The 26770-nt window shown below is 36.8% G+C and overlaps 1 protein-coding gene across 1 annotated transcript in view; it reads right to left on the minus strand.

Moving 5' to 3' along the window:
- Window positions 1-26770, minus strand: part of MAN1A2 (mannosidase alpha class 1A member 2) — a 288295-nt gene that overhangs the window by 95452 nt on the left and 166073 nt on the right. The window contains exon 7 of the mRNA XM_004380347.2: window positions 10782-10905. Within this exon, the coding sequence (XP_004380404.1) occupies window positions 10782-10905 (124 nt within the window). The remainder of the gene's footprint in view (window positions 1-10781; window positions 10906-26770) is intronic.

Raw genomic sequence — 26770 nt, forward strand, 5'->3', positions numbered from 1 at the left:
GGTACTTCTATTTCTGGCTTTTTAAAGGAAGCACCAAATGGATTTCCAAAGCAGTTGTACCATTTTACATTTTCACCAACAGTGTAGAAGTATTTCAGTCTCTCCACAACCTCTGCAGCATTTATCATTTTGTGTTTTCTGGATTAATGCTAGCCTTGTTGGGGTGAGATGGTATCTCATTGTAGTTTTTGTTTGTATTTCTCTAACGGCTAACGAGCGTGAGCATTTCTTCATGTGTCTGTTAGCTGCCAGAATGTCTTCTTTGACAAAGTGCCTGTTCGTAACCTTTGCCCATTTTTTAACTGGGTTATTTGTCTTTTTGTTCTTGGGGTTTTGCAGTATCTTGTAGACTTCAGACATCAGATGCTGAACAGATTTGTCATAGCCAAAATTCTGTTCCCAGTCTGTAGGTTGTCTTTTGACTTTTTTGGTGAAGTCTTTTGTAGAGCATAAGTGTTCGATTTTTAGGAGGTCCCAGTTATGTAGTCTCTGTTCTGCTGTTTGCGTATTGTTACTTATGGTTCATATTCTGTTGATGCCATGGATTAGGGATCCTAGCGTTGTCCCTATTATTTCTTCCAAGATCTTTATCATTTTCAATTTGATATCTAGGTCTTTGATCCATTTTGAGTTAGTTTTTGTGTATGGTGTGAGGTATGGATCTTGTTTCAGTTTTTAGCAGATGGATATCCAGTTATGCCAGCACCATTTGTTAAAGAGACTGTGTTTTCCCCAATTAACGGACTTTGACCCTTTGTCAAATAGCAGCTGCTCATAAGTGGATGAATTTATGTCTGGATTCTCAATTCTGCTCCATTGGGCTATGTATCTGTTGTTGTACCAGTACCAGGCTGATTTGACTACCGTGGCAGTATAATTGGTTCTAAAATCAGGTAGTGTGAGGCCTCCCACTTTGTTCTTCTTCTTGAGTAATGCTTTACTTAGCCGAGGTCTCTTCCCTTTCCATATGAAGTTGGTGATTTGTTTCTCCATCTCACTAAAAACTGCCATTGAAATTTGGATCAGGATCGCACTGTACCTGTAGATCACTTTGGGTAGAATTGACATTTTGACAATGTTGAGTCTTCCTATCCACGCGCAAGACATGTTTTTCCACTTACGCAGGTCTCTTTTAGCTTCTTACAGTAGTGTCTTTTAATTTTCCTTGTATAAGTCTTTTATGTCTATAATTGGATTTATTCCTAAATATTTTATCTTCTTGGGGGCTATTGTCAATCATATTGATTTGGTGATTTCCTCTTCAAGGTTCTCTTTGTTGGTGTAAAGGAATCCAACTGATTTTTGTATGTTTATGTTGTATCCTGAAACTTTGCTGAAATCTTCTATTGGTTCCAGTAGTTTTCTTGTGCATTCTTTGGGGTTTTCTATGTATAAGATCATATCATCTGCAAACAGAGGTACTTTGAATTCTTCCCTACCAATCTGGATACCCTTTATTTCTTATTCTAGCCTAACTGCTCTGGCTAGGACCTCCAGCACAATGTTGAATAAGAGGGGTGATAAAGCGCATCCTTGTCTGGTTCCCGTTCTCAAGAGGAATGCTTTCAAACTCTCTTCATTTAGGATGATGTTGGCTGTTAGCTTTGTATAAATGCCCTTAATTATGTTGAGGAATTTCCCTTATACTCCTATTTTGCTGAGAGTTTTTATCATGAATAGGTGCAACGATTGATAACATCATGTGGTTCTTGTCTTTAGTTTTATTAATGTTATGGATTACACTGATTGTTTTCCTAATGTTGAAAAATCTCTGCATACCTGGTATAAATCCCACTTGATCATGGTGAATTATTTTTTTGATATGTTGCTGAATTCTATTGGCTAGAATTCTGTTGAGGACTTCTCCATCAATATTCATGAGGGATATTGGCCTGTAATTTTCTTTTTTTGTGGTGTCTTTACCTGGTTTTGGTATCAGGGTTACGCTGGCTTCACAGAATGAGTTTGGGAGTATCCCATCCTTTTGTATGCTCTGAAATACCTTTAGTAGTAGTGGTGTTAACTCTTCTCTGAAAGTTCGGTAGATTTCTCCAGTGAAGGTGTCCAGGCCAGGACTTTTTTTTTTTTTTCCCAGAGTTTTTAAATAACCTTTTCAATCTCTTCTTTTGTTATGAGTTTCTTTAGTTGTTCTACCTCTGTATTAGTTTAGGTAGGTAGTGAGCTTCTAGAAATTTGTCCACTTTCTCCATGTTTTCAAATTTGTTACAGTACAGTTTTTCATAGTATTCAATTATGATTCTTTTAATTTTAGTTGGGTCTGTTGTGATACCACCCGTCTCATTTCTTATATGGGTTATCTGCTTCCTCCCCTGTTTTTCTTTGTCAGTTTGGCCAATGGTTTATCAATTTTGTTGATCTTTTCAAAGAACCAGCTTTAAGTCTTGTTAACTCTTTCAACTGTTTTTCTATTCTCTATTTCATTTAATTCTGCTCTAATTCTTATCATTTCCTTTCTTCTGGTGCCTGAGGGCTTCTTTTGCTGCTCTCTTTCTACTTGTTCAAGTTGTAGGGTTAATGTTTTGATTTTGACCCTTTCTTCTTTTTGGATGTGTGCATTTATTGCTATAAACTGACCTCTGAGCACTGCTTTTGCTGTGTCCCAAAGGTTCTGGTAGGATGTGTTTTCGTTCTCGTTGATTCTATGAATTTCTTTATTCCATCCTTAATTTCTTCTATAACCCAGCAGTTTTTGAGCAAGGTGTTGTTCAGTTTCCATGTGTTTGATTTTTTTTCGTTGTTTTTTCTGTTACTGATTTCTACTTTCATGGCCTGAAAAGATGCTTTGTAATATTTCGATACACTGAATTTTGTTAAGGCTTGCTTTATGGCCTAATATATGGTTTATTCTGGAGAATATTCCATGTGCATTGGAAAAGAAAATATACTTGGCTGCTGTTGGGTGGAGTGTTTGGTATATGTCTATGAGATCGAGTTGGCTCATTGTAGCATTTAGATATTCCGTGTCTTTGTTGAGCTTCTTTCTGGATGTTCTCACCTTCACCAAAAGTGGTGTGTTGAAGTCTCCTACTATTACTGTGGAGCTGTCTATCTCTCTTTTCAATGCTGTTAAAGTCTGTTTTATGTATTTTGGAGCCCTGTCGTTGGGTGCGGAAATATTTATTACAGTTATGTCCTCCTGGAGTATTGACCCTTTAATCACTATATAGTGCCCTTCGTTATTCTTTGTGGTGAATTTTACTTTAAAGTCTATTTTGTCAGAAATTAATATTGCCACTTGTGTTCTTTTTTGAGTGTTGTTTGCTTGATATATTTTTTTTCCATCCTTTGAGTTTTAGTTTGTTTGTGTCTTTAAGCCTAAGGTGTGTCTCTTATAGGCAGCGTATAGATGGATCATGTTTTTTTTAATCCATTCTGCCACTCTCTCTTTATTGGTCCATTTAGTCCCGTTACATTCAACATAATTATTGATAGGTATGAGTTCAGTGCTGTCATTTTGATGTCTTTTTTTGTGTGTTGTTCACAGTTTGTTTCACTTAATTTTCTGTGCTGAGTCAATTTTTCTTTATTTTCTTTTCATTGTTGTTGATTTTGTATTTTCTGAGTCTTTATATTTTTCTTGTTTTTTGTTTTGATGTGTAGGATTGTTAGTTTCTTTTGTGGTTACCTTAATATTAACCCCATTTTTCTAAGTTTATACCAGTCTTTTATATCACCCTGACTTCCTCTTCATATGAAATATCTACGTCTACAGTTTTAGTCCCTCTATTTTGTTTTAATGTTGTCATCCTTTACGTACTGACATCTCTGTTGCTATATTTTCAGTGTTTCAGCTTTGATTTTTTTTTTTTTTGTGACTTTCCTCTCTGGGTTGATATCTGGTTGCTCTGTACCATGTTCTAGTCTTGGGTTGTTATCTGATGTTATTGACTTTCTAACTGGAGGATTCCCTTCAGTATTTCTTGAAATTCTGGTCTGGTTTTTGCAAAGTCCCTAAACTTCTGTTTATCTGGAAATGCCCTAATTTCGCCGTATCTGAGAGACAGTTTTGCTGGATATATAATTCTTGGCTGGCAATTTCTTTCCTTCAAGGCTTTATATATGTCATCCCATTGCGTTCTTGCCTTCATGGTTTCTGCTAAGTAGTCTGAGCTTAGTCTTATTGACTCTCCTTTGTAGATGACCTTTCATTTATCCCTAGCTGCTCTTCAAATTCTCTTTTTATCTTTGGTTTTGGCACATTTGATTATAATACATCTTGGCGACTTTCTTGTGGCATCTACCTTACGTGGGGTTCAATGAGCATCTTGGATAGATATCTTCTCATTTTTCACAATATCAGGGAAGTTTTCCACCAACAAATCTTCAACAGTTCTCTCTGTATTTTCTGTTATCCCCCCCGTTCTGGTACTCCAATCGCTCGTAGGTTATTCCTCTTGATAGAGTCCCGCATAATTCTTAGGGTTTCTTCATTTTTTTAAATCCTTTTATCTGATTTTTCCTCAAATAAGCTGGTGTCAAGTGCTTTATCTTCAGTCTCACTAATTCTGACTTCCATTGCCTCAATTCTGCTCCTATGGCTTTCTACTGAGTTGTCTAATTCTAGAATTTTATTGTTAATCTTCTGGATTTCTGATTGCTGTCTCTCTATGGATTCTTGCAGCCTGTCAAATTTGTCATTACGCTCTTCTCTAATCTTTTTAAGTTCCTCTATTGCCTGTTCTGTGTTTTGCCTAATTTCCTTCTTGATGTCTTGAAGAGTTCTGTATATTAATCTTTTGTATTCTGCCTCTGCTAATTCCAAGAAATTTTCTTCCCCTGGAAAATTTCTAGATTCTTTATTTTCAGACATTGCTGAAGCCATCATGGTCTGCCTCTTTATGTAATTTGATATTGACTGTTGTCTCTGAGCCATCAATAAGTTATATTTACTTATTTTATGTTTGCTTACTGTGTCCTAGCTTCTTATTTTGTTTTGTTTTGATATGCCCAAATAGGCTGCTCGTGTGAGCTAGTTTGGTCACCAGTGCCCCTGAAACTCCAACATCCTGCCACCAGGTGGGCAGACCTGCCACTAAGTATGTGAGCCCACAAGTCCACCCACTCCTCCTGTATGGGTTCAGCTCAGTTTTCCAGGTAGTCGCCCACCAAGTGTGTGGTGCAGGCTCTCACCTACAGTCCTAGACAGGAATGGGTGATTGGTGTAGGCAAAGGCATCCAGCTGCAGCAGGGGGACACATTCTGAGCAAGGCAGGGGGCTGATGGCCACCTCCAAGTGTCCAGGAGGAAAGCATGTCCCTGTTTCCTAGAGTGCACAGGTGGGTGGGTTTTGTAGCCACACTGTGAGCACCCAATGCTGTTGGCTGTAAGGACTGGGAGGCACCTCTTATTCTTGGGCCCCTGTCGCAGGTGGTTAGGTGGCGTGGGTGGAGCCACCAGTCCCTAAGCCCCTGATGTGGGTAGGTGAAGACCCTGCTTAATGGGCAAGCAGTGTCAAATGTCAAGAACCTGTCACTTCACAGTTGAAGTTAACCTTCATGTATATACCCTGTTGTACTGTGGTAATGAGGGCCTACGCTGTTTAAATGGGCCCACACAAGTCTCTGCAGGGGGAAAGGCACTCAAAGTCTGTGGATCCCTTATGCCTGTGCCTAGGCAAAGGAGCTGTTCCCACCCAGAGTTCCTGGCTTAGGGGAGCCAGCAGATTATTTTTTTCCCGTTTGTTAATTTGTTCCCTCTCCAAGGGCAGGAGAATGGCTGAGGGCACGTGATGGGTCCTACTTCTGGCCCAGGGGACTCAGTAGTCCCTGAAGCCATCCTGAACCCAGTGTACAGCAGGGTTATTTTGTGTTAGTTTGGGTAGGTAGCGTGTTTGTAGAAATTTTTTCATTTCCTCTAAGTTTTCAAATTTGTTGGAGTATAGTTTTTCATAATACTCTGTTATAATCCTTTTTATTTCAGTTGGGTCTGTTGTAATGTCCCCCATTTCATTTCTTATTTAGGTTATTTGCATCCTCTCCTGTTTTTCTTTCGTCAGTGTGGCCAGTGGTTTGCCAATTTTGTTAATTCTTTCAAAGAACCAATTTTTGGATTTGTTGACTCTTTCTATTGTTTTTCTATTCTCTATTTCATTTATTTCTGCTCTGATCTTTATTATTTCCTTTTTTCTCATGGCTGTGGGCTTTGCTGTTCTCCTGTTTGTTCGAGTTGTATAGCTAATGTTTTGATTTTGTCTCTTTCTTCTTTTTTGATGTGTGCATCTATTGCTATAAATTGACCTCTGAGCGCTGCCTTCACTGTGTCCCAAAGGTTTTGGTATGATGTGTTTCCATTTTCATTTGATTCTAGGAATTTTCTGATACCATCTTTGATTTCTTCTATTACCTTGAGGCTTTTAAGCAAGATATTATTCTTTTTCCATGTATTTGATTTTATTCCTTGCTCTTCCTGTTATTAATTTCTACTTTTATGGTGTTGTGATCAAAGAAGATGCGTTGTACTATCTCAATGTTTTGGATTTTGTTGAGCGTTGCTTTGTGGCCTAAGATGTGGTCCATTTTGGAGAACATTCAATGTGCGTTGGAACACAGTGTGTACTTTGCTGCTGTTGGGTGGAATGTTCTATATATGTCTATGAGGTGAAGTTGGGTGACTGTAGTTTTTAGATCGTCTGTATCTTTGCTGAGTTTCTTTCTAGATGTTCTGTCCTTTACTGAGAGTAGCGCGTTGAAGTCTCCTACTGTTTTTGTGAAACTGCCAATTTCTCTTTTCAGTGCTGTTAAGAGTTTTGTTTTATGTATTCTGGTGCATAGATATTTATTATGGTTATGTTCTTACAGTGGATTGTCCCTTTAATCATTATATAATGACCCTCCTTGTCTTTTATGGTGCATTTTGTTTGAAAGTCTATTTTATTTGAAAGTAGTATTACCACTCCTGCTCATTTTTGGTTGCTGTTTGCTTGATATATTTTTTTCCACCCTTTGATTTTTAATATATTTATATCTTTGTTTCTAAGGTGTGTCTCTTGTAGATAGCATATTGATGGGTCCTTTTTTTTATCCGTTCTGTAACTCTGTCTCTTTATGGGTACATTTAAGCCATTTATGTTGTGTGATTACTGATAGGGTGATTTTATTGCTATCATTTTGTAGTGCTTTTTTTTGTGATGCTGACATTTTCTTTGTTCCTCCTACTCTCCTGTGCTGAATGCCTTTTGTTTGTAGATTTTTTTCATTTCTTTTGTTTTTGTAGATTTTGTGTTTACTGAGAAATTATGTTTTCCTTCTTCGTTTTGATGAGTCGGTTTGTTAACTTTCTTTGTGGTTACCTTGAAATTTACTCCTATCTTTGTAAGTTTAAACCAGTCTTTTATTACTTGATATCGCCTTGACTTCCTCTCCATTTGAAAGTCGTATACCTACACTGTTTATTCCCTCTTTCATTGTTCTGACGTTGTTGTCATTTTCAGGCTGACCTCTCTGGTTTCCTGTTGTAAATCTTTTAGTTTTGTTTTATTCTTGAGAGTTCATTACCTAGGGTTGGTCTCTGGCTGATGCTGTCCTGTGTACTAGATTTAGGTCGTTGTCTGATGTAGTTGGTTCTCTAACCAAAGGGCTCCCTTTAATATTTCTTGTAAGTTTAGTTTGCTTTTTACATATTCCCTTAATTTGTTTATCTGGAAATGTCCTAATTTTGTCATCATATTTGAGCAAGAGTTTTGCAGGAGATATTATTCTTGCTTGGCAATTTTTTTCTTTCAAGATTTTATATATGCCATCCCATTGCCTTCTTGCCTGCATGGTTTCTTCTGAGTAATGAGAGCTTAGTCTTATTGTATCCCCTCTGTATGTGACTTTTTGTTTTTCTCAAGCTGCTCTCAGGATTCTCTCTGTCTTTGATTTTAGTGAGTGTGATTATGATATGTCTTGGTGATTTTCTTTTGGGGTCTATCCTATATGGAGTTGACTGTACTTCTTGGATGGTCAGCTTTTCATCTTTCATGATATTAGGGAAGTTCTTCTGTCAGCAAATCTTCAATGATCATCTGTGTTTTCCATCTTCTCCCCATTCAGGAACTCTAATCACATGCAAATTTTTGCTTTTGATTGTATGTATCCCACATTGTTCTCAGGTTTACTTCATTTTTCTTCATTCTTTTCCCTGATTTCTCCTCAAGGAGGTATCCAAGCATTTGTCTTCAATTTCACTGATCCTGTCTTCCATTGTTTCAAATTTGCTCCTAAAACCTTCTACTGTGCTGTCCATTTCGGAAATTTTGTTGTTTATCTTTTGGATTTCTAATTGCTGTTTTTGTAGGAGTTCTGGTTGTTTGTTTACTTTGACATTTTGTTCCTGTATTATTTTCCTGGCTTTGTGTTTTCCCTGATTTTGTCTGTATTTTCCATGATGTTGTCTATCTTTTCCTTATTTTTGTCTGTGTTCTCCTTCATCTCTTGGAGAGCCCTGAATATTGGAGTTTTGAATTCCCTATTAGGTAGTTCCAGTGCCTTTTCTTCTACCTAAAGGTCATCTGGTGTTTTATTTTGGTTGCTTTCTGGAGTCTTCCTGCCCTCCTTTTTTTTTTAAATATGTTTTGATATTGTCTGCTGTCTCTGGGACATTCAGGAATTACTTTCCTTGTTTATTGATTGTAGATTTGTTTCATCCAGCTTTTTTTGTTTTATTTGGTTATGTCTGGGCAGGCGGGCTAGCTGTGCTTTGTTGCTTACTCATTTGTGGGCATGATACTTCTCACAACCTTGTCCAGGTGGGCAAGGCCAGTTGCTCAGCTATGGTGCAGCAGGATAGGTCCGGGGAGGGGCAGGGATGGGTCCTTTGTGGCACGTACTGGGGCTGACAGGGCAGGGCCAGGGGTCAGTGCAGGGTTGGGTCCAGTGGTCCATGCCAGTGCTGCTCAGGGGACAGGGCTCAGCACACAGTGCAGATAGGCAGGAGGGATGGGAGAGGATGTGATGTGTGGAGCTGGTGCTCAGTCCCCTGTTGGAAGCTCCACGAAGTTACCTTCCCGTACTGTCTGCCATTGTTGATGGCTGAGTTCCAAGATGGTGAATCCGTGCTGTGTTAGCTAGTAGGGGACACCCCCTCCACAGGTCTCCTCATTCTCTATTCTCCGTCAGTTTTTTATTCCATTGGTGGTTTATCAAGTTCTTTATCCCTTCATTTGACACTTAGGATTCCAGGATTGACATCTGTATGTGTTTTACTTAGTTTTTCGGGTTTTTGCTGTAGATGGACGGAATGGTGCTCCTGTCTATAGCGCCATGTTGGCCCCATCTTGTTTTCTGTTTTTAATAAAATGTCACACACAAAAAGGAATATATATACATTCTACTCACATCTCAATTTAAGAAATACAATACTACAAACACATATCACTGCCTTTGTCCTAGATGTAATGTCTTGAATTTTATGTTGTCACTATCTTGACTTTGTTAACAGCCCTTTGAATCCCTAAATAATATGTTGTTTGGTTTTGTTTGTTTTATGCTTTATAAAAATGATGTGATACTCTTTTAATTGATTAATATAATCACAATTAATTTATTTTCACTGCTCTATTGTATTTTATTATATAAACTGCTAATGCCAACAAATGTTTCTATGTATATGATATAAATGCACGTACCAAAAGAGTGGAATTGTTGGGTTATAACATTCTGTGTATTTCTAACTTTACCAGATAGTATTTTTCATTTCCTGTTTTGAAAACCTTTCTGTACTCCAAGGGCACAGATGTTTTACTTTTTTTTTTTTCTTTCTAAAAATGTCAAAGTTTTGCCTTTTACATTTAAGCCTTTAATCCTCCTGGAGTTATGTGGTAATCTACAATGCTATCGTTGACATTAAAAGTTTCCACATACATATGAGTCTGTTTATGGGCTATCTATTCTGCTCATCAGTCTATTTGTTTCTATGTACCAATACCCCACTGTCAGTGTTGATAACTGAGTAGCACAAATCCACCCATCCTGTTTTCTTTAGGAATGTCTTCAGTGTTTCTTATCTATATAAATTCTAGAAGTGTCTTGTAAAGTTCCATTTTATAAAAAGCCACTGAGGATTTAATTGGCACTGAAACAATCCTACAGACCAATTTGGGGATGACTGAGATTTTTATATTGTCTATCTATACATGAACATGATACATCTCTCTATTTATTTGACTCTCTTTAGTAAAGTTTTTACTTTGGTTCATCTTTTGTTAGATTTATTTCTAGGAACCATAAACATTTGTTACTACTGTATAAGGTATCTTTTTAAAAAATTATACTTTTTTGCCTTTTGTATCTGGTATAGAAAAATGCTATTGATTTTTTACATTTATATTGACCTTTTATTCAAAAACCATATTAAACTTATTATTTCTAGTAATTTAAATATAGATTTATTTCAGGTAATCATAAAATTGGTGAATATTTATTGTATTCTAGCTTCCTTTCCAATTCTTAAACCTTTTGTTCATTTTCTTTTTTTTCTTGTCTTACCATGCTGGCAAGGAACTTCAGTGCAATGCTTATGGACATGACAATGGAATTTTTTAAAAAACATAATAGTGGTTTAAACTTCTCAAATAACAGTAAATATTTTAAATATGTTCTAAACAGAAAGGACATCTCTTTGGATTAAAAAAAAAAGTCAGAGTTCTGATAAACATTATTTCCAAAAAGGTACACAATTTCTAAGGTACACATGTTAGTTCATGCTTAGAAATTAAGATTTGGGTAAATCTTAATGGACTGTTTAATAGCAAACAAAGAAAAGAAGACAAGAAAACTAACCTTTTTGAAGTAAACTGGGTCCCCTGTCAAGTAGCTGAGGTGGACAAACTCCATATGTAGGGTACCAAATTCAGCCAGAATGCTGCTGCCCGCAGATGCCCAGCCCCAGTTTCGCCCTACTCCACTGAATAAAAGGGTAAAACAAAAAAAAAAAAAAAGAGACAGGATTTGAAAAAGAACAAAATATTTTTTTTAAATCAATACATAGAATTTCATTCCTAGAAATTACCATATCTAACAAATAGTTTACTTATTTCTTAAATTCTATTTTATTTTTTAAATTTTTATATACATGTTTCAAAAAAAAAAAAGTAGTCACTGAGATTGCTTATGTACAACCAAAAACCTCATGGGATGTGGTTTCTTGGCTTGAGGGTCATGGTTTCATGGGCCATACCAGTTAATTGGCCTAATAACATGTTCAGTGCTTCTATTCTACCTCCTAGTTTGATGCATAGTGCCTGGGGTCTTACAAAAGCTAGCAAGTGGCCATCCGAGGCACAATTGGTCTCTATTCACCTGGAGCAACAGAGGAAAAACAGTCAGGAATAGAAGGAGGATATGGAATGTGTGGCTTAATTGCCCCGTGAACAACTGCCTCCTTTGCCATGAGACCAGAAGAATTGGATGGTGCCTGGCTACCATTACTGAACATTTTCATCAAAGATTCTATAGCAGAATGCTGATCAAAAAGGGGGAAAATGCAAAACAGAATTGAAATTCTCATGGACTCCAGACATCCTGGAGCCATGAAGGTTGGATGAATCCCTGAAACTATTGTCCAGAGGTAATCTTTAAACCTTAAACCAAAAATATCCCCTGAAGTCTCCCTAAAATCAAACAATAGTTTAGTTTAACTAGTAAAAAAAAAGGTCTGCCTTGAGCACTGTGCTCTTCTAAAAACTATCTATATGGGATCATACTGACAACAGCAACCTGGAAGATTAGGTAGGAACCTTAGGGGGCAGTGAATTTATGTTAATGCAGGAGGAATAATTCAGAAAAGGAGGGTGACAAAGGTTTCACAACTCAAAGAATGTAATCAGTGTCACTAAACAGTATATGTAGAAAACGATGAATTGGTTTATGTTTTGCTATGTATATTTTCAACAATAAAATTTAAAAAAATCAAAACAATATAAAAAGGTATACTGTATAAGTATTTTTTGCACTCCGATTTCATCTCCCTTCACCTGACCAGGCCCCACAGATAATGACTTTCATTAGTTTCTTATGTAATAATACATAATTTTTATACATATGTAAACAATCCAAATATGTACTTTTACTCTCCTCCTTTCTCACACAAAACATAGCTCTGTATCTTGCATTTTACTCTTAAATACATCAAATGACCTCAGGTATCTTCCTATCAGTTTATAAATAGCTTTCTCATTTTTTTTTTTAACAGCTGCACAATATTCCACAGTATCAATGATTCCCAACTGGAATGCCCCATCAAAGAGGTATATGAAAATGTATGGGAGCATTTTGGGTTATCTCAAACCTTGGAGGTATAACTTGCAGTTATTAGGCTGGGGCCAAAGACATAAAACGTAACGTAATGGTCAGAACAGTACCATATAATAAATAACTGGTCAGCCCCAAATGCCAATAGTGCCTGTGTGAAAACCACCACATTACATGAATGTTGTTGTTGTTGGTAGCCGCCATCAAGTCGGTTCCAACTCATAGGGACCCTATGTACTACAGAATGAAACGCTGCCCAGTCCTGTACCATCCTCGCAATTGTTGTCATGCTTGAGCCCATTACATGAATAGAGACAATCAATCCTCTATTGGTAAGTCCTTGAGATATTTCCAATATTTTGCTAATACGAAAACTTTTGCAGTTAAGAATTTTTTGCACATCTCCGATTTGTGTAGATACATATCTAGGACACATTCCTGTTTGATTTTTGCTGTTGTTGTTTGCTTTTATGTTAGCATGCCTTGTAATTTTTTATTGGAAGCCAAACTATATAAATGAAAACTTGAAGCTTTAGATGTTTTCTTCTAAGAATATTAGGTTACTTCTGGAAACAGGGAGAGTACAGGCAGGTTACACTGGTTTTAGGCTTTCTTGACAATGACCTATTTCAGTTTTACCCTTACTCCCAGAGAATGGCCCTCTGAGATCTCAACTGAAAGTCTGGGGTTTTACCTGTAAGGCAGCCTTAAACTTATTTAACAACTGTTTCCGTACCACGTGGCTGCTAAAATCTCTCCTTAGCCCGTTAGCCTCCAGCTACTGTTTCTGCTGGGTTTGAGTCTTGCCCTCTGCCCGTTCAGTTAAGGAATCAGCCAATGAGTTGAAGGGAAGTTGTACAAAGATTTTGGGGCTCGTCCTCTGCTATTTTCTCCTTTCTGAGACTTTGTCCCTCACGTCTCAGTCATTTTGGCAGCGCCAAGCTCTGATCACTGTCTTCTGAGACCAGTTTAGGCTTGGCCTCCATTGCCCTGCACCATGACTTGGAGCATGCCCTCCAGGAAAAAGCCAAAATTCTTACGGAGCTGCCCTTCTCTTAGGATCATAACCCTTCGAGTCCTGCCTGTGTTAATTGTTTCCAATGCCTTCAAATCACTTGGTTTTATGTATTTTTGTCTAGTTTTAATGATTGGTTGGAACTGGAAATCTAGATTACTTATTCAAACAGTAACGTCCATGGGTTGTTATTCCTACTAAAACTCTAAACCATTCTCTAGTGTTTATTCTAACTCTAAGGAAGAAGTGAAAATATAAGTCTTTTCTCATTTTATATCCACTTTTATACTGCCAATTCAATATGCTATACTTTACTTAGCTGTGGTGAGAAAACACTAAAATGGGTATCAGGACACATCACTACCTTACAACCGTTCCTTCATTGTTCAGTGTTATTTTTACATTGTACTCAAAAATACGGTAGGCAAATACTATTAACAGATTTTGATAGCTGCGACAATCAAGGAAGAAATATAGATATAATAATTATGGAGAAAGACAGTCATTAATTTAACAAATATTAAGTGCTTACTATATGTTGGCTCAGTGGTTAAAGCAACTGACTGCTAACCAAGAGGTCGGTAGTTCGAAACCACCAGTGGCTCCACGGGAGAAAGATGTGGCAGCCTTCTTCTACAGAGATTTATAACCTCAGAAACCCTATGGGGTCGCTATAAGTCAGAATCGACTCGACAGCAGTGGGTATACGTTAGACAGAATTCTTGGATGACACTAACAGTTAAGCTCTCGACTGCTAACCAAAAGATTGGAGGTTTGAGTCCACCTAGAGACACCTCAGAAGAAAGGCCTGGCGATCTACTTCTGAAGAATCAGCCACTGAAAATGCTATGAAGAATAGCCCTACTCTGACATACACGGGGTTGTCATGAGTTGCAAATGACTTGACGGCAACTGACTGGTATATGTTAGATGAGGCATTAGTGGTTTAGTGAAAGGATTCTCATCTTCCATGCAGAAGCCCCAGATTCGATTCCAGCTAATGTACCTCATGTGCAGCCACCACTACCTGTCACGGGAGGCTTGTGTGTTGCTATGATGCTGAACAGGTTTCAGCAGAGCTTCTAGACTAAGACAGACTAGGAAGAAAGGCCTGGCAATCTACTTCTGAAAGTCAGTCAATGAAAACCCTATGGATTGCAATGATCTGATACAAAACTGATCAGGGAATGGCACCAGCTGGGCAGCATTTCATTCCATTGTGCGTGGGGACACCATGAGTTAGAGGCTGACTCTACACAGCTAACAACAACATATGTTAGACACTGCGCACTGGGAGATACAGTGGTGAACTTCACAGAAAACTTCCCTGCTGTCATGATAAATAAGAACATGCACCACCCCCAATTCCATTACATGTATTTTAAACCATCTGATATTGTCCCACAGGTCACTGGCTCTGCTCTTTCCCTTACCCAGCTTTTAATTTTTTCATTCTGTACTTCAGTTTGACTGGTATCTACTGCTATGTCTTCAAGCTCACTGATCTTTTCTGATGCAGTGTCAAATTTGCTATTTAAGCTTAAGATTCTCAGGTGAATTTTTTATTTCATATATTATACTTTTCAGCTCTAGAAGTTCCATTTGGTTCTTTTAATAATTTCCCTCCTTGTTATGTTACATTTTGCTTTAAATCCTTGAGCAAATTTACAATAGCTATTTTAAAAATCCTTTATTGCTATTTCCATCATCTGTTACTTCTGTGTCTATTTCTATTGTCAGATTTTTCTCCTGAATATGGTTTACATTTTTCCTGCTTCTTTAAAAAAGTCTGTATTGTTTTCTTCCTTTAGAGTATGTTCAACTTCCTTCTGATAGGCAGTTAAATAACTTGGGGACAGCTTAGTTCTTTCAAGGTTTTAGGCTTTGCTGGGGAAATTCTGCAGTTGTCTTTACTCTATGGCTAATTTAGCTCTTTACTAAAGCATGACCTTCTGGAGTTCCAATTCAATGTCCTGAGTACTCAAAAAGATTTACTCTTTAACCGGTCATCTAATTAAATTCTTTTATCGGTCTAATGGTTTCAATTGCTCTTCTGTCTAGGCAATCATATAATCTATAATTAATTTTAATTTTGTTTCCAAAACAAAATTAGTATCTTTATTTCTTTCTCCTATTTGGTTACATCTGCTAAACCCTCCAGTTAAATATTAAACAGTGCTTTGTTCTTGATTTTAATGTGACATGTCTAATATTTCATTATGTCTGTTTTTTAATGAAGGCTGTACAACTTATGAAAAGATATAACTTATTATTAGGAAAATTTATTAGAAATATGTTGCCTAATTTATATATTTAATGCAAACCCAACTAAAATATAGAAAATAAAAAGAAACAGACAAAATATTCTAAATTTCATATGAAACAATAAATATGTGAGAATAGCTAAGAGAATTCTGAAAAGCAGGATACTAAAGGGACTTGTACTACCAGAGACAGTAAAGCACATTACCACATTATAATGATTAAATCAACATACACAAGAATTAAAACAAACACACTAATCAATGCAAGAGAAAATAGATGCACATACATATGGAAATACTTTTTATACTTTATCATATTTCATCATAAAATTACTACTTCAGTGGGAAAGTGGGATTATACAATTAATAATGTCAGAGCAGGGAGGCCTCATACCATCAAGAAAGCAGTGCCGGGAGCAGAGCGTGTCCTTTGGACCGAGGTCCCTGTGCCAAGAAGCTCCTAGTCTGGGGGAGCACTGATAAGAAGGCCCAGAGAGAGAAAGCCTTCCCCTGGAGCTGATGCCCTGAATTTGGACTTTTAGCCTACTTTGAATATGAGGAAATAAACTTCTCTTCATCAAAACCAAATAATAATAATAATAATAATGTCAGAGCAGTAATCTAAGCATCTCAAAAAAAATAAAATAGAAGCTCAATTTCTACCTTCCCTCTTATACTACAATAAAATCCAGATGGATCAAGGATATAAAAGAAAAAAAAAATATTATACTAAAAAAGATAGAAATTTTGAAGAAACAATTCCCATAAATAGTAGCAACAATAGTTGCAACATGCTTGACAAAGTATTAATTGAGCTAGTATATAAAAAGATCATAAGAATTAATTTTTTAAAAATCCAGTAGAAAACAGTCGAAGGACATAAAAAGGCTGTCCACTGAATAAAACATACCCAACATCACTCAAAAATTAATGAAAACTAAAGCAGGATTTTATTTTCTACCTATCGATAAATAAAAATAAACAGTATTTGCAAAATGTTAGGAAAGAGGCATTCTCATACACTCTTTGTGGAAATCTCAACTGGATATCCTCTTTGGAGGGCAGTATCTATCAATATTAAAAAAATACATAAACTCTTTGATCCAGTATTTCTACCACTAAAGTACCCCACAGATATACTCACACTTGTATATGTATACATATATGCATATACACACACACAATCCTCAACATACGCAGAGTATTTCTTCCAGTATTTTTTAATATCAAAATTGGAAATAATCTTAAAATTCATTTAAATAACAGTATTTTCATAATAATTGATAAAGCTCTTGAAAAGAATGAGGTAAATGTACATAAAGTGTTCATAAGAAATAATCTTCAAGATCTATCATTAGATTAAAAAGACAACTAAATAATACATACTTACAAGGGCACGCATGCTTATATAACATGCCTGGAAGGACATCCTGTTATTGTTAGTTGCTGTCGAGTCGATTCCAACTAGAAACTTAAAAGTGGTTTCCCTGAAGGACTAGGTATTTGAGATACCAAGTTTACTTTATAATGAATATGTGCTGTTTGAATTTTTAACCAAGTATATGTATTACTTTTTCCAGTTAAAAAATCTAGCTAAATGAAAAAAGAAGAAAAGGAGGAAGAGTGAAGAGGAAAAAGAAAGAAGTTTATAGTGTATTTCATGACTGCTTATATAGTCTAAGAGTAAGGAAGAAGAAACAATAAAAATAGTGGATTCTGATTCCTACTTAGAAATGGGTAGCTATCATGATAAAGTATGCTTACTTAATTTAAAAAATAGGATATTTTTGTGTATGTTGCTTTTTCACTTAATATATCACAAACATTTTCCTTTTTCAGAAATTCACTTTTACAACACCATTTCCAATGGCTGCATCACATTCACTGTATGGACATGCCAATCCTTTATATGTAATGTGTTTCATTCTGTTTTCACAAGCATAAACAGCACTGCCATGAACATCCTCACAACTAAATCTTTGTATATACTCTTACTTCATTAAGATAAATTTCCAGAAGTAAAACTGCAAGGTCAAAGGGCAGGCATATTTCAAAGTTTCTGAAACCTACTTGCCCATCTGCCCTCTGAGTTATTCCAGTTTCCCATTCCAACATCTATGTGTGAGTTTTCATTTCTTCACTCTTGCCAATCCTAAATAACATCATTCTCTTTTTGTTAACTTGAAAGGTAAGAAAATGGAATCATCCTTTGAAATTTTTTAATTACTAAAGAAGCTTAAGATTTTTTATGTTTATCTCTCAAGAATACTTTTCTTTTGAATTACCTACTCATTTATTTTGCAGCTTTTTAAATTAAATAATAATAGCATTTTTATTAATAGTCTATATAAATTTATATATTAAGAATGATACTCTGCTACTACCATTACTGCTACTAAAATTTTCCTAGTTTGTTACTTACTTTAAATTTATTCATGATGTTTTATAATATTGTTAAGTTCAACATGCTTACAAAATTTCATCAAGGGAATGAAGTATATGTTTAAAATTTAAACATTTCCTTTAGTAAAACTCTGTCAAAAGCATTCTTTCTCTACTTCTTAGATTAGGTTCTCCAAATTTTAAGTTGCAAAATCTTCTTAGAGATCCTAATTTTTACCTACTTATTCCTCCTTGAATAATGAGAGATTAATCCAAGTTAATTCCAGAACACTTAATTGGGCTCATGCAGAACCTGTACACTGACCAAGAAGCAGTCATTCTAACAGAACAAGGGAATACTACATAGTTGAAAATCTAAAAGGTGTGCATCGGGATTGTATCCTTTCACCATACCTATTCAATCTGTATGCTAAGTAAATAATCTGAGAAGCTGGACTACATGAAGAAGAATGTGGCATCAGGATTGGAGGAAGACTCATTTAACAACCTGAGATATGCACATGACACAATCTTGCTGAAAGCAAAGAGAACTTGAAGCACTTACTGATGAAAATCAAAGACTACAGCCTTCAGTGAGGATTACACTTCAACATAAAGAAAACAAAAATCCTCACAACTGGACCAATAAGCAACATCATGAGAAACGGAGAAAAGATGGAAATTGTCAAGAATTTCATTTTACTTGGATCCACAATTGACACCCATGGAAGCAGCAGTAATGAAATCAAACGATGTTTTGCATTGGGTAAATCGGCTGCAAAAGACCTCTCATAACGTGTTAAAAAGCAAAGATGTCACTTTGAGGACTAAGATGTGCCTGATCCAACCCATGGTATTTTCATTTGCCTCATTTGTGTGCCAAAACTGGACAATGAATAAAGAAGACTGAAGAAGAACTGATGCCTTTGAATTATGGTGCTGGCAAAGAATACTAAATGTACCATGGACTTCCAGAAGAATGAACAAATCTGTCTTGGAAGAAGAACAGCCAGAATGTTCCTCAGAAGCGAGGATGGTGAGGCTTCATTTCATGTACTTTGAACATGTTATCAGGGGAGACCAGTATCATGCCTGCTAAAGTAGAGGGTCAGCAAAAAAGAGGAAGACCCTTAACAAGACAGACTGACACAGTGGCTGCAACAATGGGCTTAACCATAGCAACGATTCTGCAGATGGTGCAGGACCAGGCAGTGCTTCAATCTGTTGTACGCAGGGTCGTTATGAGTCGGAACTGACTTGGCAACACCTAACAACAACAACAACAACAATCCAAGTTACATATTTATCTAACATCACAGTAGACAATTTCTTCTTAGGAAACTGAACTCTCACTAAATCTTGGATGATGATAAGAGAATTCCCTTCTGTGGTCATAACCTGGAGAAATTCAGTGATATAGCAATTTGAGGGGGATGTGGAGGAGGCTGAAGGCGTAGGTGGGAAATTTAATCTCTGTGTGGTTCCTTTTCCGATTTTCATGAAGCTTTCTGTATGTAGTTTTCTGCTTGGTTCAGCTTCTATTCTGATACTCAGTTTAGTGTCATTCCTTGTGATTTTGCCAACCATGTCAGAATCATACCACTGCTTATCAATCAGACTTTTGCCAGGTATAAGTGCTTATCTACACATGACCACATGCAGTCACCATGTTAAGTGCTAAGAATATAGTGGCGAACAAAACAGATACGGTTTCTGGCTTTAATGTAGTGCGGGGATTAGGTATCACTGCTTCCTAATGTTGTTGCTTTCAGCAGGGCAAAAGATTATCCCTTCAAATTAGGGGGTACCTGTGACGTCAAGAACAAACAAATCAGTCTTAGAAGAAATACAACCAGAATGCTCCTCAGAAGTGAGGATGGCAAGACTTTGGCTCGCTTACTTTGGGCAGGTCACCAGGAAAGACCAATGGTTAGAGAAGGACATCATGGTTGGTACAGTAGAGCATCAGCAAAAACAAGGGAAACCCTCAATGAGATGGACTGACACAGCAGCCACAACAACGGTCTCAGACATACAAATGATCATGAAGATGGATAGAACCAGGCAATACTTTCATTGTTACACATGGGATCACCATGAGTCGGAGCCGACTCAACAGCAACTAACAACAGTGACGATCAGACCTTTTTAACGTATGTCCTATATAGTCTTGCTATTTTTCCAGAGAAAGAAATTTCAAGTACAGTCTCCAGGTCTTTCTTAAATCTTCTGATAATGGAGTTTATCTTAGTAACTCCAAGGAGAACTTTCCAGTTAAATGTTGAGCCTCCTTTACAGAAATGGCACTTTTGCCCTTTCATAAATCTCCTCACTTATAGGATTAACTGAAACACTTTGGGATTCAAATATACTGGTCCCCCATATTTCATCACCAGTCTTTACTCTGAAAGTCCAAGTTTCTACCCTATAATTTCTCATCGCTGCATCTTTTTTTGGTTAAACTATTTCCTTCACTCAAGATGCCCTACCCCATACACCTGTTAACATCTTACCCATTCACAAAAGCAAATTCAAATGTTTCATGAAAACTCCTCTTCTCTGACATCCTCATAACATATTGCTTGCCTATCTATACCCTCTATAACATTGATATTTGGGTACCTGCCATATATGCCATTCCACTGAATACAATACATAGCCCTGGCTGGTTCTTTGAGAATGAGGACTGTGTGTCTTACCCCAAAAACCTACAGTACCTTGCTTGTTGTGTTGTTGCTAGGTGCCATCAAATCAATTCCAACTCATAGTGATTCCATGTGACAGAGGAGAACTACCCCCATGGGGTTTTCTAAGCTGTAATCTCTATGGGAGCAGACTGCCAGGTCTTTCTCTCATGAGACCACTGGGCGGGTATGAACCACCAGCCTTCCAGTTAACAGCCAAGCCCTTAACTGTTGGACCACCAGGGCTCCTAATACCTTGCTTACGGGTGTAGGGAAAAAAAGTTAAAAGCCATCCTTTACTGACAGACAGTATGATATCAGGAATATCAGAGATAATAAGATTTTGTTGTTGTCGTTTTTTAATAAAATGTCTAGTAAGCTTAGAGTTACTGAGCTAAGAAAAATTAATTCCAAATTCAATTGTATTTTTACTTCTTAGCCTAGGGATACAGAAAAAAATCTTCTTTCATCTAATTTGAACCATTCATTAGGACTGATTACACATGCCGGAGTTAGTTTCATACTTATACATTGTCTTAGACCTAAAATGTTGTTTTAGATATTTATGTAGGTCATAAAACAATGACTGGTGTGAAGATGAATGATTCAAAATTGTTTATCAGTTAATGTAAATGAATCAGCAGTAAAGCTCATTAAATTTCTTTAAGATGCACTGTTTTCTTGCAAGCTGTTAAGTTACACATTCTCTCCCCATGGCAGAGTTTCTTAGGTTGAAGATGTCTGACAATTTGGTTTTGTGTGTGTATGTGTGTTTTATGTGTCTTTTAAAAAAATAAACCTTCAATTTTAGAATAATTTTAGATTTACAGAAAAATTGCAAAGAAAGTACAGATAGCTTTCATGTAGCCCACACCCAGTTTCCTCTATTATAATATCTTACATTGGTATGGTACATCTGTCACAATTAATGAATCAATACTGACACATTATTAACTAAAGTCCATACTTTATTCAGACTTCCTTAATTTCTACCTAATGTCTTTTTTCTGTTCCAGGATCGCATACAGAACACCACATTACATTTAGTAGTCATGCCTCCTTAGGCGACTCTTGGCTGTGCCAGTTTCTCAGACTTCCCTTGACTGTTCTGAGTTGTTGTTGTTAGATGCCATTGAGTCGGTTCTGACTCATAGCGACCCTATGTACAACAGAACAAAACACTGCCTGGTGTAGAACGCTCCTTAATTGGGATTTGTCTGATGTTCTTCTCAGGATTAGGCTGGGGTTGTGGGTACTGAGGTAAAGTGCCACTCTCATCACATCGTATCAAGGGTACGTGCTATCAACATGACTTGCCATCACTGTTGACATTAACTTTGATGGCTTGGCTGAGGTAGTATACGTCAGGTTTTTCTACTGTAAAGTTACTCTTTTTCCCCCTTTCCATCCTGTTCTGATTATTAATAGATATTTACAACTGTTGCTTCTCACTTTGAGTCATGCCACATCAGCAAATGAAGGTCTAGAAAGCTTTACTCCATCTGTGTCAGTAAGGTTGTCTCTACTCTTGAGGAAGCAGCTCTTCCCCAGTTGTATACTGAGTGCCTTCCAATCTGAGGGGCTCATCTTCCAGCACTATATGTGACAATGTTCTGTTGTCCATAAGGTTTTCATTCGCTAATTTTTGAAAGCAGACTGGCGGGCCTTTTTCCTAGTCTGTTTTAGTCTGGAAGCTCCGCTGAAACCTGTCCACTATGGGTGACCCTACTGGTATTGGAGATACCAGAGGTACAGCTTCCAGCACTATAACAACACACAAGCCACCACAGTATGACAAACTGACAGATGGGTGGTGGACAATGAAAAAGGAAGACAGAAAAAGAACCGATACCTTTGACTTATGGCGTCAGCAAAAACTACTGAATAGACAATGGACTGCCAGAAAAACAAACAAATCTGTCTTGCAAGAAGTACAGCCAGAATGGCCCTTAGAAGTGAGGCTGGTGAGATTTTGTCTTATGTACTTTGGACATGTTATCAAGAGGGACCAGTGCCTGGAGAGGACATCATGCTTGGTATAGCAGGTCAGCAGAAAAGAGAGATCCTCAATGAGATGGACTGACACAGTGGCTGCAACAACAGGCTCAAACATAGCAACAATTGTGAGGATGGCACAGGACCAGGCAGTGTTTCATTCTTTTATGCATAAAGTCACTATGAGTCTGAGCTGACTCAACACCACCTAACAACAACATTCCGTACTGTACTGTTTGGAAGTCACTATGCACAGTCCACATTTAAGGAGTGGAGAGTTATGTTCCACCTCCTTAAGGGCAAGTCTCTATATGCATGATCTGGAATTCTTCTGTACAAGAGATATGACTATTCTCCCTATTCATTCATTCATTCATTAGTATCAGTAGAAACTCATGCACACATTTATTTTACAGTTTGGACTATAATCCAATACTATTTTATTTACTTTGGTGCTCAAGTTGTTCCAACTTTGGCCATTGGAAGCTCTTTCACTTGCTTTCTGTGTGCCTTTGACATGACCTCACCTCAATCATTCCAAGTGTTTGTGAGCACTTTCTTACTTTCTGGCACTATAAGATACTCTAGGTTCAGTCTGTATATTCCCTGTCCCAGCCCTAGGATCCACCATTTCTCCAAGGAGCCCAGGTCTCTTTTATTGAGGAAAGGTATCAGAAGCCAAGATCTGGGTGCTCCGTGTGTTCACTGCTACTGAAGTATGGCATTGCTTCTAGGCCCTCATTTCTGACAGTTTTTCATGTTGATTTGTTTTTTTTAGTTGATTATATTCCATGTAGATTATCAGTAAATACGGAGTCATAGCCATGTGAAAGACATCACTTTCAACACTGTAAAATAAACTGCCTCTAAATTTTAATTATGCAGTTTGGATAAAATTGGCAAAATCAGAAAGCGTTAAATACAGAAAGATGGATATCTATATTTTCATAACTACTGCAAGCACTTCAGTGGGTTTTGGATCTGACATTTGTATTAAGCTCACACTTGCAAGGTGAATACTTGTTCTCTCCCTGAACAATTCTGGATCTTTTCAGAAACCCAAACAACCAGTGTATCATCAACATATTTTTCTTTGCAATGGAGGTGGATTGAAGAATATCGGAATCACAAAGGACATATTTGATTACCCATCAGGTGAAGTAATTATTTTACTATTTCTCAAATTATAGCATTTCAAATAGTAAAACTTACAAATAAAAATCTCATTATCTTGGTTAATATAAAGGCCTGAAATTAGTTTATATAATATACTTAGAATTAAATTCAGTTTAGCATATGGGATCTAAGAAATCCATCTGTGGGCAGTATCAATCAAACAATATTACCTAAGTTTATAGTTGTCAGTGCCTCACTGAAGAGTAATATCTCATTTAAAAGAACATATTCATATTTATTTAAACATTTATTTAAAAGAAACACATCCATAGTGAGATGATCAGAATGATGAAGTAAGTGAAAACCATAAAATCATGTTACCAGATAATAACTGCTGAAACTAAAAATGTCTGGCCTGGAAATGGAAAGATATTAAGTGATATGGTGGTTGACTCAGAAAAAAAAAACCAAAACTGGTATGTACAGATGGATTAATATCACTTCTTACTAGTTCTAGAATAAAGAACCATTATAAGTGGAGGTTACAAGGAAATGTATTTTTAGTCAGAATAAGGGAGAATTTCCTAATGATTAAAGCTGTTCAAAACTGGAAATGGGTTACCTCATGAAACATAATTTTTTTAATCAACAAAAGTATTTAAGCAGAAGTTATGTGACTACTTGCCAGGGAAACTCTAGAGGAGATTCCTAAAGGGTAGAAGAAGGCCCGTGTAAATGAGTACCTACCAAGAAGTATGTTAAGAAAATCTTTGTTCTCTTTACAGTTCCATTATTCAATCACTCACACATACTTATTGAATGCTGACTCTGTGCAGTGTTCTAGGCACTGCGTATACATCACTGCGTATATAAATATCCCTGTCCCACGCATTCTGGTGTGGGAGAGGGAGCATAATAAACAATAAACATAACAAATAATTAAACAGTATAAGCAGGTAATAAGTGCTATGGGAAAAAGCAGAGAACGGTAACAGAGATTTGGAATGCTGATGCGAAGGTGGTAACTTTAAACAAGGTGGTCAGAGTACGTCTCATTGAGACAAAACATTTGAGCAAAGACTTGAAATAAAAGAGGAGCCACTTATGTAGCTATCTGGTGGACAATCATTCCAAGCAGAATGTACAGCCAATACAAAGGTCCTGAGGCAGAAGTGTGCCTAGCATATGCAAGGAACAGTGGAAGGTAGAGTTGCAATAGGATAGTGAGCAGCTTAAGTCCAGTAGATAATAAAGGGCCAAATCTCAGTAGAATGCAGTAAGGATTTTGGCTTTTACTCTGAGATGGGAAGCCACTGGAAGATTTGAGCAGAGAAGTTATATAATGTAACTTCTAAAATATTTTAGAAGGGTCATTAGCTACTGTGAAAAGACATATTACAGGGGAGCAACAGTAAAAGCAAAGAGACCAGTTAGGGGACCACTGCAATAATCCAGGTGAAAGATGATGGTGGCTCAGACCAGGGTGATAGTTATGGAGGCAGAAGTGGTCAGTTTCTGTATATATTCTGAAGAGAGAACCAACAGGATTTCCTGACAGATTAGATGTGGGATATGAGAAGAAAAGAGGAGTCAAAGATGACCAAACTTTGGATGAAGCACAACTGCAGAGATGGTGCTGCCATTAACTGAGATAGAGAAAAAATATCAATGCAATAGGCTTAAAGGAGAAGATGTGGAGTTTTGTTTTTGGATATGTTACATTTCAAATGATTATTAAACATACGAGTGGAGATGTTGGGTAGATACCAGATATAAGTTCAGAAGATAGGTCTGGCTTGGAGAAATATATTTGGGAGTCATGAAAGTGATGAGATTACCCAGGAAGTGAATGCACATATAGAAGAAAAGAACTGCCACGGCACTCCAACATGGAGAGGCTGGGGATAAAAGGAAGACCAGTAAAGGAGTCTGAGAAGCTGCAGCAATAAGAGAGGACAACCAGGACAGTGGAGTATCCTGGAGTCAAGTGAAAAACGTATTTCTAGGAGGAAGGAGTGATCGATTGTGTCAAATTTTGTTGATTGGTAAAGATGAAGACTGAGAGCAAACCCCACACTTAACAAAGCAGAGGTCACTGAAGATCTTGAAAAGTAAAACATAATAAAAACATGTTTTTTGTGTGTGGTATATTAGTAATTATCTTCAAATGTGTTTATTTTGGAAAGGTATAACATTTAACTATATTATACAAAAATTATTTTTAATTTTTACTAAAAAATTTCAGACTGCTTCAAAATTCCTGCAAAGCTGGTCCCTTCTGAAAATTTTAAGCCAGAAAGACAATTCTTCCCAGCGGCAGAAAACAATCGTGTTTGCTTTAAAGTCTTAGTATCAATTTTTGCTTCTATGGACTAAGCAACTGTATTTTCTGTATCGACAAAATATGCAGAATATAGACAATTAATTTAAATAATTTTTAAAACCTTACTAATTAACCAAAGAAAACATGAGTTGGAATCAACTCGACGGCAACAGACTTACACATAGAATAAAAGGTGTGAATGTGCTCATACGTATATCTTCATCTGAATATCATAATGTGCTTGTTTTGTAGTGAGTAGGGGATTGAAAAAAAAATTCTTTCCAAATCTTTGAGTCTATGACTACATAAATACATATCCATAATATACTATTATCTATCCAGAAACGCACACTCACATACACTTAGAACCCCAGACTCATCTTTCATGTAAAATAGTAATAATTAACACAAAAATTACCCTATTATGTGGCAGGCATTTAAGTACTTTACATATAGGCCTCAAAACTATCCTGTCAGTACTATAATGCCTCCCTTTTCACAAATAAAGCAAATGAGACAGAGAGAGGTTATACAACATGCCTAAGACTGCATAAGTAAGCAGCAAAGGAAGGATTAAACCTAGGTAATCTATTTCCATTCAGTGCTCTACACCACTCCACATACTGCCTCTTTATTTTCTATCCTCTTTCATCCTCAGTCCCAGCTTTTACTTTGAAGAAATACACAATAACCAAAATTAAAAATTCAATGTAACTATTTGACTGCAGATCAAAAGACCA

The sequence above is a fragment of the Trichechus manatus genome, unplaced genomic scaffold (genome assembly GCF_000243295.1).
Source record: "Trichechus manatus latirostris isolate Lorelei unplaced genomic scaffold, TriManLat1.0 scaffold00073, whole genome shotgun sequence".
Classification (NCBI taxonomy): Eukaryota; Metazoa; Chordata; class Mammalia; order Sirenia; family Trichechidae; genus Trichechus; species Trichechus manatus.